General features: G+C 45.7%; 2 protein-coding genes across 6 annotated transcripts in view; both read left to right on the top strand.

Moving 5' to 3' along the window:
* Nucleotides 1-18,585, top strand: part of myo18ab (myosin XVIIIA b) — an 84,349-nt gene that overhangs the window by 11,524 nt on the left and 54,240 nt on the right. The gene's annotated exons all lie outside the window — the stretch shown is intronic.
* LOC136951927 (uncharacterized) overlaps nucleotides 15,096-18,585 on the top strand; it is an 8,732-nt gene continuing 5,242 nt past the window's right edge. The window contains exons 1-3 of the mRNA XM_067246588.1: nucleotides 15,096-15,104; nucleotides 15,202-15,246; nucleotides 17,342-18,585. The exon at nucleotides 17,342-18,585 is cut by the window's right edge and continues 199 nt beyond it. Of these exons, the coding sequence (XP_067102689.1) occupies nucleotides 15,096-15,104; nucleotides 15,202-15,246; nucleotides 17,342-18,585 (1,298 nt within the window). The remainder of the gene's footprint in view (nucleotides 15,105-15,201; nucleotides 15,247-17,341) is intronic.

The raw sequence follows: 18,585 nt of genomic DNA, 5'->3' as shown, positions 1-18,585 counted from the left end.
GTTACAGATTAAGCATGTTGACGTTTGGCTCTTGTAATTCCCCCTCTGAATATCCCAGTGGAAACATTTGTCTGTCTCTTTTTCTTTTCTTCGTCCATCCATTTTTCTTTTTTTGTTCATCTTCCTCGTACTTCCTCTTGTATTTGTAGTAGTATCTGATGGGCATCTGTAACATTCAAAAGTAAAATTATGTCTGCCACAGGTCTGTGAGATTCCATGATGCTTGTACTATAAACTCTGAGTTGTTTGTTTGCTGGTCATTTGAATGCATCTCAGTTAGAATGTCTAAAACAACCCAATGGCAGCAATAAGTGGAATCTGCAAAAGAAGGTAGATTTTTAGTGCTCAGAGGGTGTAGACCTTACCACAAAGCTCTAATCCTCAATCTCTACTCCTTCCTGGAAACAAATGAGAAGCCTATGGGAGATTTGTGTTGTGGATCAGTTGTATCTGTTCAGCAGAGAAACCCATGCCAGTTCAGATCACATGAAGCAATGATCTGGTCTTTTGTCCTGGGGTTGTGTGAGGGCTTGCAGACCCATACCCTGGCATAGACAGAACTGGCGATAGGAATGTGATAGGGATGGATTGAGTAATGGGAAAGTCAGTTAGTGTAGCTCTCACACGCACACACACACACACACACACACACACACACACACACACACACACACACACACACACACACACACACACACACAGAGGAACTGGTACACCGAAAATGGACTGACAGAACCGCAAAAATCCTCTACAAACCATCCACCCTAAAGAGGATAAGAGCCTAGTGTTAAATGTACCACCCAAGAGGATTACCCCAACCCCCACTTCAAATAATCCCCCCCCCCCTCCCTCTTCATAACCCAGCATAACTAGCTACTTCTGGCTCTGACAGATGTTCTGCTCACCCTCAATGTGATGCCATGCTGGGAGATAATCCAGGGTTTTTCACAGCAAGGGATTATAGGGTCTGGATTAACAGGGGCTGTGTTTGGATAGACACAGCTAGCAGCCTTACAGGTAACAGCAAGACCTGCGCTGGTCTACTTTAGCTTTTACAGCTTAGCATGCTGAGGTGTTAGCCACAGTGTTTTGAAGTAAAGATAATTATCCGGCTGTGAATTTCATATGCAGACAGGCGTTACTCTCCTCTTTAACAGTTTTAAATATGTGTTCTACTTTCCAGTGAGGCTTGGTGACTGATAATTGCCATTGCGAAAGTACTATCACACAACATGAATCATCTCAATTATTACCAATGACGAAGACACCTCGCCTTGCATTTCTTCATGCATGCCTGTCACAACTCATTAATACACAAGACGTTACTGACATGACTTGACTTGGCCATCCTCCTGACTGCATTTTTAAACTGCTGCTGCCATGACTGTGCAGGTCTCAGGGAAGGTGCAGCTGGTTGTTTTATGCCGCACTGATCCTCATCCTGGAGCAGATCTGTTCCCCCATGGCCAGCCTCTGACCTGTCTTTGAGACTTGCCTTAATAAAAACAGGCATGAAGATCACATAGATGATGGCTAAGTCTGTCCTAGATCTGTCTTCTCTCCTCAATGAGTTTGTGATTTATGTCCAGTGATCTTGACTGAAATGTTCTGGGATTTTTTGTCAACATGGTACAGTAGTCCTATTCAGTTTGTAGAGGCTCCAGTTGGAACCCCTACACTAAAAGATTTTCTCCACTGTTATCTGAGTTGACATCTGCCTACATTCCATTCCAACTGTAGTTTGAACTGTACTTGACTCTGTAATTGCTGCTTGCGTGACTTGTCTAAAACCCCAAGTCACAATTTGCAGCAGTGTGGCACTCAAAACACTGTGAGGAACGTGTCTGGAGCAGGCGGTGCTCTTAAATGCAGCTCTCTGGGTACTGGAAGCAACCAGAGATGGAGGAGGCAGTTCTAAAGCAAACACGGTGCTGCCTTGGTGAGGCCTGAGGTCTGGACGGGGGGGGGGGGGGGGGGGACGGGACGGGGAGGCCTGTTACCGGACTGTCTGTGTGTTTATCCGCTTGTCCACCCACACATGCCATTCATTCTCCAGCATTTTTACCTTTTTTAGCATTCCTAGCCACCAGTGAGGTTTGGCACTGTACCCTCCTGCTGCACCACAGCCTCTGCACCACAGCCTCTGCTCACAGAGAAAGCCCCTGACAGAGGAGCTGACTTAGCGGTTGTACTGTAGTGCTTTTTCGGGAGGGAAGGTGGAGGCTGACGGTAATGTAGTTTCCATAACAACATGCATCTAGCAGAGAAAATTAAGCCCCGGACAAAATGTAAAAAAAACATCAAGTGTTGCTGAGGCTCCTTCTAATTACCTTGCGGACACAAATTCATAACTACTGAGAATATGCTGTTGCCATACAATCCCTCCTGCCTTTTTGTAATATATAGCAATAACCATGTATCCATGGTAGTTCACGATATTCTGACACTTTTGAAAACAGCCATTTTCCCACATGCCAATGGAGGGAAAGCAGGACGAGGGAAAACAATTTAAATAGCCTATTTACAGTCACACTCATCTCCCCACCCCATTACCAATAACGGCTCCTTAAACTGGTTTGTTTGGTGGAATTTATTTTTATACCCTGGCACAATGGCCATGCAAGCCACTTTCTGGTGTGCCATGTGTTTTTTTTCCTGTGGGTTGCCAGGAAGCCTCCCTCTGACTTCATCATTGGCCGAGTGTCCGACAGTGCAGCTGTGTGCCCTCTGTGTGTGCGTGTTATCCCCTCGCCTTCCTCTGAATAATTTATAGCGGCGCTGCCGGCAGGCTGAATAATGGAGAAGCTAGCCATGAGTAGACAGAGTAGACAGAGAGAGATGAGCAGGTGGAATCGCAGACAAAGAAAAATGGACGGGCCTAATTGGGTTTAATCTTAGACGGAGGGATGTGAGCCGAAGTTGAAATAGACCCGAGCAGAGTAAAGGGTTGAAAGGAAGGACAAGAGATGACAAAGCAGAAAGACAGAGGCAGAAGAAGACATTTTGAATGCTTAATCTCTAACTGTCGAAGCTCAGGCTCTTTTGCAGCTACGGTGTGGTTGCCTGTCTGTTGTCCTCATCTTCTGATGCTGCCAATAAAGTGCTTCTCAGTAGGCGCCTCACTATGCAGCACGCCGGCTAGCTCTTGCTAGCTAGCATCTCCCCTTTCTCCATTCAGGGAGCATGACACAGCACAACAGCAAGAGTCTGATGTCGTCTCCATAGGAGCGGCTTGCCTCTGAACGATTTCCATGGATACACACTTCTTGTGTCTCCATCTGGAATGTGATCTGTAGCGGATTACGTCGCTCAAACTGACTGGAGAGTTAGTTAGATTCAATCAGATCATTGGCTGCTTCGTGGGAAGGCTTTGTGTTGGACGGATTTATCAGCTAAAGATTGTCACAGCATGACACTATTAAAAACAAGAATGATAGGATGATTAAGAAGGTCTTCGACCTTTTTATTTTTGGTGTACCCCAGCCAATTACCGTGTAATTTAAGACAGGAAGCAGCCATCTCCTACCATTCAGGGCTCCAGGGGTGACTGGCTCGTCTTCTTCCTGTTTTCATGGGTCTCTTTGGGATAATGAAGCTGGGAGGTTTAGAAGTCACAGCAACTGACTGTGTCACTTCCCCTGTAGCATGGAAGTAACGGGCCCCGGTCTTGTATTTACCTTGCACGTATACACACACACACACACACACTCTCCCCCCTCTAGAACTCCCTTGAAGAGACCAAATACACCTCAAAGGTACACAGGCCAGCTGGCCCCTGCAAAGCGCTCGACTGGAGTGAACCCCCCACAGTTTTAAAAGCAACAAACTTTGGCCCTGCGCTGTTTATTTGGTAACTGCTATAACCAAGGAGGCCCTCCTGATGCTGCAGGAGCAGGTCCAGGGAGCGCACCACTGGGTTTTCTTTCAGTGGATACCATCAGTCCGGTAACGTTGACACACACACACACACACACACACAAACTTGCCTGAGCCAAGTCTTCTCAGTGCCAGTACCTGTTACGTACTGCTTCCATGTGGGCAAAACACACTCTTGTTGTGAGAAGAAACAATTTTTTTGGGCTGGAACGACAGTTAAAACTACTGTTTGTATGTTCCCTGTGTCACAAAGTACCATGCCCTAAAAACCATTATCAAAAACGGTTTGGTATTTGGAAGCAATAATTGCACAGGGTGGGGACCTGTCCTCACGTCATGGTTTATTTAGCCATGGAGTGTGCGTGAAGGCATTACTTCAGGGGTGTGTGTGTGTGGGTTTGTGTTCGCTCATCTTTGGGGCCTTTCTGACAGCATATTGAGGTCAGATCTACCACTGAGATGTTGAGATACCCTGTGTGTGTGTATCTACCTTTACCCTGTCTCTCATTTCCTCTCCATATCCTTGTGCAATATTGCACTGCTAAGTTAAACAAACCAGTAACCTCTGTACTCAAGTACACATGTTCTGTCGGACAAGCCATAACAATCAATCAAGTCATTGGCTTCTCCATTACGGGGGACATGAGAAGCCTTCCAGCTAAGCTATTAATAGCTATAAGCAGTTATAACTCGGCTGTCTTAATGGCCTCCAGCCAGAATCATGGGAGCGTGTATGCATTCCTGAGAATCATAAACATCATGTGCAGAAAAGTAGCTTTGTACTAAGGATGTTTCTTCCATTTGTAAACTTTTTTTTATGGACCAGTCAGTAACACTTTGTTAGGAGGTACTGCACTCAGGCTTCTGGGAGAGTTAATACGTTGACTGAACTCATCTACACATTCACTTATCTCCAGTAGACCATGACCAGAGAAAAAACTTTTCTCAGACACAGACGAAGGTTTGTCTGCTCACAAAACTGTTATCTGAATACCTGTTTGTGAGGCTGGTGGGCGATCTTCGCTGATAAGTGACACAGTTGTAATGGTCATGTACAGGTTGATGCAATATACAGTGTCCACAGCTAGCCGTACAAAATAGAATATCTGCAGGCACCATCTCCCCCCAACCCGTGATTCAATCAATCAGTAGGCATCCACCATAACACCCCTGGTATGGTAGCTTGTAGAGGTATTGACCAACACAGGGCTGACCATACTGTACAAGCTCCCATTGGCTCCTCTGACCCATAACCGTTCACCCACCATATGAGGTCAGAGACTACGACCAAATCCCCGGGGCTGTGTAGAAAAGCGTCCGTGTTCACCAATGCATTCCACAGAGATTATAGCAGCTAGATAGAATTAGCCTGCTAAAGAAACAAACAGTGCTTGTGGCCCTGAATATAGGGCTGGTTTGGGGTTTGATTGAGACAGAGGGAAGAGAAGAGGACCAGCTGGGAGACTACAGTGCTTCGCTGATAAGACCTGTGTCAATTTCAGCTGTTAGCCATTATCAACTGTCTCAAACTGTCACCAACTGTCACTGGGCACCCGCAAATATTACTGTACCAAATGTACTTTAACATGAAAGCATTCTTTCAGCAAATCTGCAGCAGTTCAAGTACAGTTTTATTTGTTTCTGGCTGTTGTGTTTGCTAGCGTGGAGTATGAATTTGAATCTGAGATGGCTTTCTTCATTTCACAGTTACATTTTCTTTCTTTTGTTACTCAGACATGATTAAGATAAGCAGTGAGAGGAAGGTCTGGAGGGCGTCAACTTTGACAGGCCAGCAATTTTTTGCCCTCCCCATGTCTGTCTGTTTGTGTCTATATCTGTGTGTGTGTGTGTGTGTGTTCCTGTGTCTGCCTTCCTGCCTGTCTGGCCCATCAGACCTCACACTTCCTGCCTGTCTGGCCCATCAGACCTCACACTTCCTGCCTGTATGGCCCATCAGACCTCACACTTCCTGCCTGTTTGGCCCATCAGACCTCACACTTCCTGCCTGTCTGGCCCATCAGACCTCACACTTCCTGCCTGTCTGGCCCATCAGACCTCACACTTCCTGCCTGTCTGGCCCATCAGACCTCACACTTCCTGCCTGTCTGGCCCATCAGACCTCACACTTCCTGCCTGTCTGGCCCATCAGACCTCACACTCTCAGATTCAGTCTGGTTTTGTGTTACAAGCCCTCCTTCTTGGTGTCTTTTTGACAACCTGGCATATTCAGAATAAGAGACAATTCTTAGTGTTAGGGTTTGACTTTTTAATCACTTTGTGATATGACCTTTAACTTCTTTCAACATAGCAAAGTCGTACTTTATTGATCCACTGGGGAGAAATTGCACAGAGCGTGAGAAGAGGAGTGTGTATAAAATACATGCATATAGATCTCTACCAATGAAAGATTGTTAGTCTGGTGTGTTTTTAATCCCATACTGTGGATGTGTGCTTGTGTAGCAGAGGGGCTGTGTTTGTAACACTGACCCAGATCTGCCACCATAGAGCAGCGAGGCAACATGGTGGGGCTCGCTCAAGCATGTTCCCTCTCCATGCCTCAGGGTCTCCCCCAACATCCACTGTCTGCCTCCAACATCATGGCAGGCTTCACATGCTCAGTGTATTCATACATCACTACAGTTTACAGATTTGTCCTTCCTTTTTTTGTCCTTTTTGTTGTCCTTCTAGAGTTGCACAGTTGCCCTGGTAACCTCTTCCCCTCAAGGGAGCAGCCAAGCATTATAACTGTATGCCTCTCTAATACTGGCTTAGGTCTTGAACATTGGGTCTGTGTGTGACAATATCTAATTCAATAAGGGACCATGAGGATTTTGGGGGGGTAAATGTAAGCTAAGTAGTCTCACCACGGTGATAGGCAAAAGTAGCCATTAGTTCTGCATCCTAACTGTATTACACTGAACTGTGGAGTGCTGAGTAGTCAAAGGGCGGAAAAGGGTTTCTGATGTCTGAAATAGGCCATGTATCTTACATTTACATTTAGTCATTTAGCAGACGCTCTTATCCAGAGCGACTTACAGTAAGTACAGGGATATTCTCCCCGAGGCAAGTAGTGTGAAGTGCCTTGACCAAGGACACAACGTCATTTGACACCGGGAATCAAACCAACAACCTTCTGATAAATAGCCCGATTCCCTAACTGCTCAGCCATCTGACCCCCTTTTCAGTTGGAGATGGCATTCACTTACATTGTCTCTAATGAATTATTAGCCTTTTTCAGGTTTAGCATGCTTTGTAGCTGAGGGAAAGACACCACCGATATCTCTCACTCTTCATCTTCCTCTGTCCTATTTGCTCTCTCTCTTTCTCCCTATATATATATCACTGTCTTTGTCCCACTCTTTCCCTCTGCCCCCTCTCTCTTTCTTCTGTCTCGTTTCGCCCTCCAATCGCTCGCTGTCCCCTCACAACATTGTCCACATCCGTGTCCATGCTGCTCTTACACAGACTGAATGTGAGTCCAGACAGCCTGTCATTGTGTGAGGGACTCGAGAGAGATGCTATCACTCTCTGCTGGCCATGCCAGGGGATGTGAACCGAAGTGTACTGTACTGAGACTGCAACGTCGCAAATCCCTGCCCCAACCCCCACCCCCCGAACAGAGGAGAGTGGCCAGAATTTAGTTGGCGTGTGTGTGTGTTTACAGAACACACAGATTTCGTTCTCAACAATAACAATACTTTAATAATCACTGAGTTTCTGAGTTTGATGGAAGCTTTTGGACATTTGACTGTCAGCTTGTGTGTGTGTGACCTCGCCTGCCTGGAGGCTTGGTTTAAATGAGGACATCATTGCACTGTAGTACCACAAGATGAGATGCAGACAAATAGACCCTTAGATAAGAGATCACTGCTAAGAGGCACGGCCATGGTTTAACAAGCACCCTCAGCATCCACCACAGCCAAGAGAGCCAATGAGAGCCCTCTCTTACGTACTTGGTTATTTGAAGTCACTTACTGTACCACCCAGAGAAGGCTACACGGTTTATCCATAGGGAGTGGTCCGGGCCACGAGGGATGCTCCATTGTCTAGTCTTGGTTGGACAGATAGTGAACAGGATCTCCAGAAGGACCAAGCTTCCCGTTTCAAGGAGTTCTTCTCACAGAACCTGCCCCATGCACCTTCTGTGCTCCCAATATGGACACCTACTTTACTTTAAGGTACTCATTTGGACTCACCAATTTCTGTATGTGGTGTGTAGTTCAGTATATTTGTGTGTGAATGTATTTACCAGGACGCATCTATCACAGTGGCAGGCCTACGGATTTTGGTCATGTTTCACCCAAACATTTGAGTGCTGGAGCTGGGAAACCTCATTTCATGCTTGTGGCCTAGGCCAGGATTAAGCCTGGTGTTTGTGAGTAATCATGTTATGTGCTACTGTAATGGCTTCCGCAGTTGTTGGCATCAGTCCCTGTGTTTGTGAGCTTTTAGACACATCCTCCATCCACCAGGTCTGGAGCATACTTTGCCTTATCAATGTTTATACTGTGATACAGTACAGTAGTAACACTGCCAGCATTGGTATCGCTATGTGAGCGTAATTATCCTCGAAAATAACTTTGTGTTTGTTTAGGTTTTGACTCTTTACATAAATTGTGTTTGTGTTAAGAGGTCTAACTGGAATTTTCCTCCATACTGTACCAAAATAGGTCTTAGAATGGTGTATGACATTCTGTTCTGAAGCCACAGCAGAATGCCACTGCCCCACTCTGAACAACCTCCAAGTCCAATTCAATTAAGGAATGGGTATGGAATTAAATTCCAACCCTATGGCTTTCATCTAATGCTCCATCTCTCAGGTTAGATTTGTGTGTGTGGGAAGGGGGTCTGTGGGGGAAAATAATCTGAATGAATGAATGCTACTGGACTTTAATACCATCAGCATCTGTCAGGCCATGGGACAGCATGCTGTCCATGTGGAATGAGTTTTTCTGGAATGTCACAAGTTGTCAAGGAATTAATTTTCTCACTGTGGTGTTTGGCTGTTACACTCCCTTGTCATAGCCTGGTGTGAATTTAATAGTTGTTTAAGGACAACCCTCAAACACTGATTACCTTTATAGCTTTAGAGTGCAAGCATTTAATGACAATCCCAAGTTTTGGCCCCTTAACTGTTGTTCTGTACTGTATTCACCACAATGTTTCTAATGACTGTAAGCCCGTTCATTCTGTCTGTCTGTCTGATCTGGCTGGATGGCTGCCTTGTATGTGCAGGCTGACTTAAACAATTGTATTATGAACATGTGATAGCCCACAGATGTAGTTCCAAACAGTCAGTCAGAGCAGGAGACACAACAGAGACAGATTCAGGACAGAGGGGTAAGCCCAGTAGTTCTGCCACAGCATTATTGTCTTTAGACAGAACCTCCACTCTTTGTCTTGGTTCCTCATCATACTTCTTATCTCCTGCTACTTTCAGCACATCAAAGACCAGACTCTAATGTCTGGTAGACTGGGTGGTAGTGATTCTCCCCTCCAGCTTCATCTCCTCTGCTATTAAGCTTCTCAACAAACACTCCAGAACCCTCTCTCCCCCTCCACCTGGATGAACTGGACCTGCTGTGCTAAGGTCCCGCACAAACATTACCCAGAACTGGTAGAAAACATTGGTTTTTGTAATTTTTGGGGGGCTGCTTTTAGAATCATACCTCCTGTTTTGTTTTGTTTGGTACTTTAGTGTTTTGTACTGGGGCGTTTATTTGATTTATTTAATGTCTTAAATGAATCTGTTTTTATGGTACTGACCTGAACAAAATGGTGAACAATAAAGAACAAATCATCAAACCTAGACAGACTGTTAGACTAGGGGGTAGACAGACTTAGAGTGGGTAGTAGACTGACTGGTAGACAGCCTGTTGATAAGGAGCCTGTATCGCTTGACCAAAGGTCTTTAAGTATGTAGACAGTAGGTCTTTAAGTATGTAGACAGTGTGTGCACAACCAAAGACGACATGTAGACAGACAGACGGCCGCAAACACACAAGTTAAGGCAGCAGTCGGCCTAGCTGTCTATCAGATACTTTTTATTCATATGTAAAAATGCGTTTGCTTAAAAGAATGAAAAGAATGAAAATGTAATTCAAAGTGAAAACTTTTTGGGTGAGTGGGGCAAACTCCAGACTGCTTGAAGGATGGAGGCCAGAGGGGGTCTCAAGGTATTTCCGCCCCAACTTGGCTCGCCATGTCTGGGGTGGGCAGCGGTGAAAGAGAGGAAGCAGTCCCGCTGTGTGTGTGTGTGCATGTGTGTGTGCACACAGTTGGCCATGCTCCACTTGCCATGTGGTTTAATTTTCCCCTAAACCAGCATGGAATGCCGTCCCAATTTGTACCTATTCTCTTCCATAAAGCCCCATACACTAGCCTATTAACACTGCAATATCTTTCTGCATCAAAACACGGTAGTTATTATAGTGTGATTGTTGGCGTTGGGTAGCTATCACACAGCAGGTTTTGGGCAGGTGATGTTAGCATTAGTTGGATACCATCATTTGGAGTCTGAGGTTTTTCAGTCTGCTCTAGTGAAACCCTCATACCGTACATTCTTTATGGATCATGCTCTTGGCGTGCATGCAGCAGTAGCTGCATCATTTTTGAAGAGCATCGTAGACATGCCTGCCCACCATCTGCCAGTGATTCTCTCACTAGTTATTCTGATATCATGGCAATTATATGGCTTGGGAATGGTAAGACACACACACACACACACACACACACACACACACACACAAACAAACACACATGCACACCCTATTACATCACAACCTTTCCAGAGCTTGGTGTTCTTAAAGCAGTCTTTTGCATCCACCCTCTACCCCACTGCCACTCCCTCCTGGCCTGGCCCTCTCGAATCACCCTCCCCACCACAATACATATTTTCCTTAACCTAACCGCTCTCACTGTAAATGGGATCCAACAATTGCTTTGTTGAAGACATGCTGTGGTCCATATGCTGTGTTTGACCCGATATATCCTGGTCATCCGCTAGAAAGTGATAACGATTTGTTTACATGACAGAATACAGAAAGGGCTTTGTGCTAGTAGGGATAGTCAAATCTAGTCTTATGGCTCCCTCTTGTGTATGGGAAATGCACAATGCACATTTTCTTTTTCGTAGCTCTGGTGGAGCTCTAGTCACCCTCTAGCGGTGATGTTTGAGTTGGCAGTTGATACAACAATGTGTAGCCTCGGGCTTGTGTTTTTATTGTGTGACAGGATAATTGCATCGAATTTGTTTCTGTTGGTGTTGAAGCAGCTTATGCAATGTCACACAATGTTCTCTCAAAGTAGCTACAATTAATTTGTTATTAGAAAGGAGGCCTATTAGTATAAACAAGATCTTTCAGAACAAGTAATGTGTTGTATGGCATGAACTGAATTTTTGTTTAATTCAATTCACTTTGTTAATCTCAAAGGAAATTCGTACAGTGTTTAAGGGTTGGTTCTATCTGAGAGCTATGTAGAGAGAAAGAGGAACTACCATCAGGATTTCATCAGGTTTGATTGGCATCAGCTAGTTCAGCACATGCTTTTCCTTCCTTCAGCATGTAGCATTGATCTAAAGGGAGGATTGAAGAGAGGCTGAACAGAGCCACTGTAGTTTACCCATAAAGCAGTGCAGCCATACCGCAGCCTTCTTTTGTGAGGAACGGACCAGGTCTGAGCTCGCAACTTCCTGTTTTAGTGTTATCGTACCCCTGTTTCTCTTTTCCATTTCCCCTGTATCTCACTCAACGTGTCACTCTCGGTTGCGACTCACCCGCGAAAGGATGCAGGTCTCCACAAGCTCCAATACTCACAGAAACCTCTGGAACCAGGTAACTTTTAGCTTGCCTTAATTTAGCTACTGTCACTGACACACACATTGGCTTTCGCACACACACACACACACACACACACACACACACTTAGGCTCACACCCTTGCGCACACACACACACACACACACACACACACACACACACACATAGAAACTGACACTCCACCTGAGCAGCTGACAGGACAAGGCAGCAGCAGAGGGTTTGCTGGCTGGCCTGCTGGTCTGAATTCTTGCGGGTGGGAGTGCTAGGGGTGGGGGGTCGGGGGGCCCTATTTTTAACCCAGCCTAGACTCTCATATCGCGACAGCTGTCCCAGCCCTCGTCTATCTGTTGGTTGTCAGGAATAGCTAGCCTATCAAATGTGATCCTGCGCTCCTTTGTGCCCCCTCCTCGCACATCAAGTGTGTGTGACGTTAGTCTACCGGCTCATTTGCTCACTCTGCTTTGGTCTCGCCTCGGACTTACTTCAATTAGGTTGTGTTGGATCTACAAGGAACAAACTTAGACTGCCCCACCCCCTCCTGTGCAGGGGATAGCAGGTAAAAGATAAAGGGTGTAATTTAGTTTTCTAGGGTAGTCATTTGGTTTTCTTTGTGCCTTCACTGGAGGAATCTGTGAGCTAAGTGCATTGGCCTAAGTGTGTCTCCACTGGGCCTCATGGCTGATGCCACTATTTTTAGTGCTGACTACTCTGAGTGAAGGGGGCCTGCTAGCCATGGTACTTCATGGTACTTTTGCTAGCTTCTGTATGCTAACAGCCAGGTTTAGTTTGAACCACTTTCTTCCATATACCTGAACTTGTCGGTATTTGAATCAAGGGCGTGGAGGGAGAAGTTGTTTTGGGTTGGCACTACTTTTGCGGGCGCTTGTTGAAATAGCCTAAATGTTGAAGGGAGCTTTTTGTTGTAGCCTTTCAACTGATGGAAAATTGAGTTTCCAGTTAGCTCAGTGGTTTCTTACTTTCAGTCCATTAACTTGAATGTAGGTCTAATGAGCTCACAGGTTGTCATTTAATACAATGATTTCACTTTCTGCTTCCTCATTTACCAAACTTTTTATGTCATCTTAAAGAAGTTAACTTAATCTAGTGTAATGATGATGTTCAAAAGAAAAGTAAAACACATTGATGTTTATTTTCGAAAAGTTGATTCATATTTCCTGTGCTTGACACCATCTGTTAGTGGACTTCCCTTCTAGGTTTCCAGCCGCTGCCCGTGTGTGTATCTGATGTGTAGGCCGTGTGTGTATCTGATGTGTAGGCTGTGTGTGTATCTGATGTGTAGGCTGTGTGTGTATCTGATGTGTAGGCTGTGTGTGTATCTGATGTGTAGGCTGTGTGTGTATCTGATGTGTAGGCTGTGTGTGTATCTGATGTGTAGGCTGTGTGTGTATCTGATGTGTAGGCTGTGTGTGTATCTGATGTGTAGGCTGTGTGTGTATCTGATGTGTAGGCTGTGTGTGGGTTGGCCTAGGGGTTGCTCAAAATAGTTGTTGTTGTTGTTGACATTTTTGTATCAGTGTAAGCCAAGTCATTTATATTCCCTTTTATAATGTAGTCCCCTTATAACTGCACCAATGTATACTATTTGAATACCTGTTGATTTTGTATTTTATTTGAATTGTTATCTTTTTTTTTTTATTATTATCTTTTTTTGTCATAGACAGTAGAGTACTTTAGTTTTAGTGGGTATTAGATTTTCCCTAGAGTTGTTGCTCTGTTGTTGCTCTGTTGCTCTATACGCCAGCCTGTTGTTGATTCTCAACACACGGGACAACATTAGAGATAGAGCTACATTTGCTACCTTGAGGGTGTCAACATAATGGTTACAGGTAGAGATGGCCCCCCATAGGTCTGTGTGTGACATGAAGTCTATTTGTTTGTGTGTGCGCGTGTTGCTGTGGCCCAGATTCACTCCCTTGCAAACCAGACTATGTTGGCTTGTATCCTCATTGCTCCTCTAAAAAAAGCCTCCACTGATAACCGCAGTCACACACACACACACACACACACACTCTGACCCCAGCCTGTGTTCTGGAGGGGGGATTGGGAGCAAGGCTGTTCCTTACAGAGGACAGACGGGCCTGGACCTGGGCCTGGACAGGGGGTAGACATGACACCATGTGAAACAGGTGGAGATAACAGAAGGGGCTCACATAGTAAACCTCCTTATTGAAACCTTCCTAAAAGGCTCCTGTTTTCACCTTCCAATGCGCAGCTGTGGCATAGAGACGTTTACGGCTTAAGAAATCGGCTTGTCGCAAGAGCATGCTTGGAAGGTGGAATGTTGTATTACATGTGTTTGTTTACAGTGTTGTAAACACATTCGTGACATGCTTTTAGGAAGTGGAGTGGGTGGCGTGTTACCAATGATGACATTTACGCCCAATGACCCAATCTGTGACAGTTGTGGGTCTGTGTGCCATCAGTTTCTTGAATTGAGGTCACGTGTTTTTTGTGTCATTGTTGAAGTCTCTCTCCCTTTTTTCCTGATCTCTCTTATAACTCTCCATGTCTTCTGCCTCTTTCTGTATCTCAGAGTTGTTCATCTCTCCAGCATCAACAAGCAGCCATTCCTCTTCTTCTGGTTTTAAGGAAGAACCAGCGATTTCTGCGACTCATCCACCCATCTGTCTCTCCATCCATTCGTCTGTGAAGCACTTATCTGTCTGTTCCACCTTCCCCCGAGCCCCCTCTCTCTCCTTGTCTCTGAACCATCCCCCTCCCCCCTCACCCAGCTCAGCCCATGACAGGAGAGAAGCCAGCATGGCATTCTCATCACGCTTTTCCTTCTGGGAGCAAAAGGAAAGTCCCGTTTAATATTCTACGTGACACTGCACCGAGTGGGGACACGGGGTTATGCTTAACATCTGCGCGTGCCTTTGAAACTGGGACGCCTTGCATGCCTCACGCCTACAAACCAGCGGCCATTTTTTGTATAATGGCGACTGTTTGCGGTTGCACAGCTACACCTATTTTGACTGCTAAAAGTAACTGTTATTGAGTGAGCACAATCTAATATCAGTGGGGTTACCTCAGTAGAAGAACCTCAGAAGCCTGTTGATATTGTGTCAGATGGACTTGTAATTCTATGCCAAGATGTTCCATTATTCCATTCTGAAAGACTGCCATTTAGTTAGACCACAAACACACACTCAGACACGCACAGTTGGTCCACAGAAAGTTGACCCCTCCAGTTGCCCAAAATAAAAAATTATGAATAGGAAATCAATGGTAAAAATAATTTACAACCCTATTTGACCAGGGCTGTCAGCAGGATACAATGATAGCCTTGCAAAGGCAAGGGTGCTTTTATTGACTGTTAAAATAAAATTTAAAATAAATATTAGTCTTTGTGATTTTGATCTCCACACATCCTATTTGCATGGTGTGGGTTTGCATGTTGTACAGTGAGTAGCCTACATTTGGAGTGCACCGTTTGGACTGCCAAGGTTTTGACCTCCGTTCCCTTTCCACATCAAACTCTTCAGGTTAAAGAAGATGCCAAGCCTGGCGCCAAGAGTTCAAATGGGGGTGTAAGTTTCCTGATTGTTTTGACTTGCGAACCACTAACTCCTAAAGGACAAAGGTGACACAAGGGCACACAGGTTTCTGGGCTTTGAAATCACTACATGGCTGTCATTACCTTTTGGCCTTTCATGTAGCCTATGATTTTGTGGATCTTGGTGCATTCTATGTATGACTGAGGGGAAGAGAAGGGGAAAGTCGAAGATTACAGTTAATTTATATATCCTAGAAGTAATTTCATTGAGGGTTTTTCATGAAGAAAAAGCATTTGTAGCTGTGCTTTGTATTAGTGTTTGGCCCCTAGGATCTACAAATGGGCTGAGTGTGTGTTTTTGTATTTATTTAAGAGCTTAGTCAAGCATTAACTGTGATCATCTCACTTTCTAATTGACTGAGCTTTTCTAAGCACTTGAATCCTTTCAAACTGCTATCTTCAGATTAGAGGCGTTACTACCCAAATCTATATTTAAATCTCTACACTGCCCGTGTTGGCGATGCTCGGATTTATATACATTAAAACAAAATAGGCTACTGCTTTAGAATGTGCTAAGTTAAGGTTTGTGAAAATCCTCACAAGAAACATTTTTTTTTTTTGCATTGGCAGAGTTATGGTTACTGCGTCTTTAATAAGCAGCTTTTTTTCTTATTTTTTCTTCTCCGAAGTTTACCTTGGCGTACGCCATTGTAGGTTCTGTAGGCACTGTTGTGCTGAGACAAGCACATCTTGGTGAAAAATGACAGTGTGTTTGTAACGTTGGCACTGCAGCAGTACAGACAGAAAGGGATAGAGCCAAGTAACTTGGTCTAAAAACCAGAGGCATTCTCCCCAGGACCTGATCCCCCTGCTTGGACTACAGAAAGTGCCAAGCCCTCATGGAGCAGTGTCGTGTACTGTACTGAAACACCAGACTTGGTTTGTTTGGTGATAAGACCTGCAGGTTGAGATAATGCAAGTGTGACGTTCTTCGTGAGATGAAGTGTGTTGGTTGGCTGAGTGGTTAGTGGCTTGGGAGTGTGAGATCAGGGAGATGCGTGTCTTTTTGTTGAAGAAAAGTGAAGCACGTTTCACCATTGGTATTTGTACCGTATGTGTACTTTCTGTACTGTGTCTGCACATGCCTTGTGCAAGGACAAGACATTCATTCGAGGCAGGCCCGGACAGTGTAGAGGTGTCCAGTCAGCTTTCATAAACACCTCTGCTATCTCAGTCTCCAACTCCCTTGCGTCAGATGAACCCACCCTGAGCTATTTCAGGAGCTGGTGGGACATGTGGCAGCTGGCTGGATGCACAGTGCTGTAGGCCTAACTAACACAGTTTAAACTGCTTCCATGTAAACCAGTGGGGGAAGCCAGGTTTAGGTGGGGTTACCATTGCACCAATCACCGTTGAGGTAATGTGGGTTCAAATCTGTACAGTAGTTTGACATGTTACAAGGCAACCAAACGGTTGCCCAAAAAGGTTACCCAAACCCTTGTTCCAGTTGAAGATCAGTGTCAATGACTTGTAAGATTGCAATGTCTATACGGTCTGACATTTCAGGAAATGTATTATATGATTTATGTTTCTGACCAAGCAGGGAAGTGACAGCAAGGTTTGATTTTGTTCAGCAACCTGTGGTCCCTTTTAATTACTTGTAATTAAAGTTTCTAACCCTGCAGTAGAATTCAACCCTCTACTGTATAAGGATCTCTCCAGGTCTGCACTGTTGTGTTAACTCTGATGTTAGTGTAACAGCTGATAGGTCTTGTGAGGGAGTTGGGCTATTAAGTTGCAACCAGTCTCTTTTAATAATGCATGGACAAGATTGCTGTCAGTAGACCTCGACAAATTCAGATTAATTGGTTGTTGTAAAGATAGCTGGCCAATTACAGTTGTGTAAAAAGGACTGAACTGCTACATTTGTGTTTCAGCAGTGTTTCACTAGGGGGGGAATTTGATGAACATAATACAGATAACCTGTTAAATGAAGTGCAAGAGCTGTGTACCTTGTTATTTATAGAGTATATGGCTGTTGAAAATGTTTTTATAGACGTGAAGAGAGTATATGTTTGTTGGTTTCTCTTCATACTATGCTCTCTCTGTCTCCCACACTGTGTGAGTAGTCAGACAGCGATGGAAGCATGAGTAGCCGAGCTCAGTCTGTTCCTTGTCTGGACCCCGGCAAGGGCTTGTTCCGTGCCAAAAGCCCACAACCGCTGGGTCCCACACAGCCCAGCTCACGGGTTCACAGCCCGTCACCACCCAGAGTCCGCTCACCTGTCAAGGTGCCTGAACGCTTCAAAAGCCTGGAGCCCGAGTTGAGGATGCCCGAGAGGCATAAGAGTCCTGAGCCGTCCCGAGCTCCCATGAGCCCAGAGCCGGTGCTGAACGGCGAAAGCAAACACAACGTGGCAGTGAACGGTAGTGCCATCAACGGCAGTGCTAACGGAAATGTCAAGCCTCCGGGCGCCAGCATCAGCCAGCCAGACCTTACAGACGACCAAGGCCTCATCCGCAAGAAGGTGGTAAAGGTGGTACGCCGTGTGGTGAGAAAGGTGCTGCCTACAGAGGAAGAGGATGCCAGGCGTCCCACTGGGCACGCCCAAACACCAAGCAGCAAAATGCTTATGGAACCACCGAAACCGGCTGCAGCGCCAGCTTCGGTACCCAAGGGCCCCAAAGTTCCCTCGTTCTCCTTCAAGCATGACACCATCAAGACGGAGGACAAAGACGACATATCGGCAGGCTTGACGAGCCTCATGGGGCGCGGAAGGACCAGGGAGCCCCGCCCTCGCACACGCAAGGACGAGCCGCCTGAAAAAGCTGCGCAGGTGGAGAAGAAAGAGAAGGAGGATATAAAAGACAGCCCAAAGATCTCTGAGGTGAAGCCTGAGCCGAAGGAGGAAGAGCCCGTCTTAAAGCGGGAGGCTCCAGTTTCCTCTGTCCCTACTACAGCTGCTACTATTGCGCCTCCCAATTCTTCGGCAGCAGGTTTCATCCCAGCACCCAAATCCTCCACCCTTTCCCCTCCTGCAGGTTTTGTACCAGCACCCAAATCCTCACCCCTCTCCCCTCCTGTAGGTTTTGTACCAGCACCCAAATCCTCACCCCTCTCCCCTCCCGTAGGTTTTGTACCAGCACCCAAATCCTCACCCCTCTCCCCTCCCGTAGGTTTTGTGCCCCCTCCCAAATCCTCACCCATATCCCCATCTGCAGATTCTGAACCGGCCCCGAAAACTTCACCCCTGTCTGCTCCTGCAGGTTTTGTCCCTCCTCCAAAGTCAGTCCCCCTCTCTCCTCCTAAAGGTTTTGTACCAACCCTTAAAACCTCCATAGCCACACCTCCCTCAAACTCAACTCTGTCACC

The sequence above is a fragment of the Osmerus mordax genome, chromosome 11 (genome assembly GCF_038355195.1).
Source record: "Osmerus mordax isolate fOsmMor3 chromosome 11, fOsmMor3.pri, whole genome shotgun sequence".
In the NCBI taxonomy this organism is placed as follows: Eukaryota; Metazoa; Chordata; class Actinopteri; order Osmeriformes; family Osmeridae; genus Osmerus; species Osmerus mordax.
This window is presented reverse-complemented; position numbering and strand designations above follow the sequence as displayed.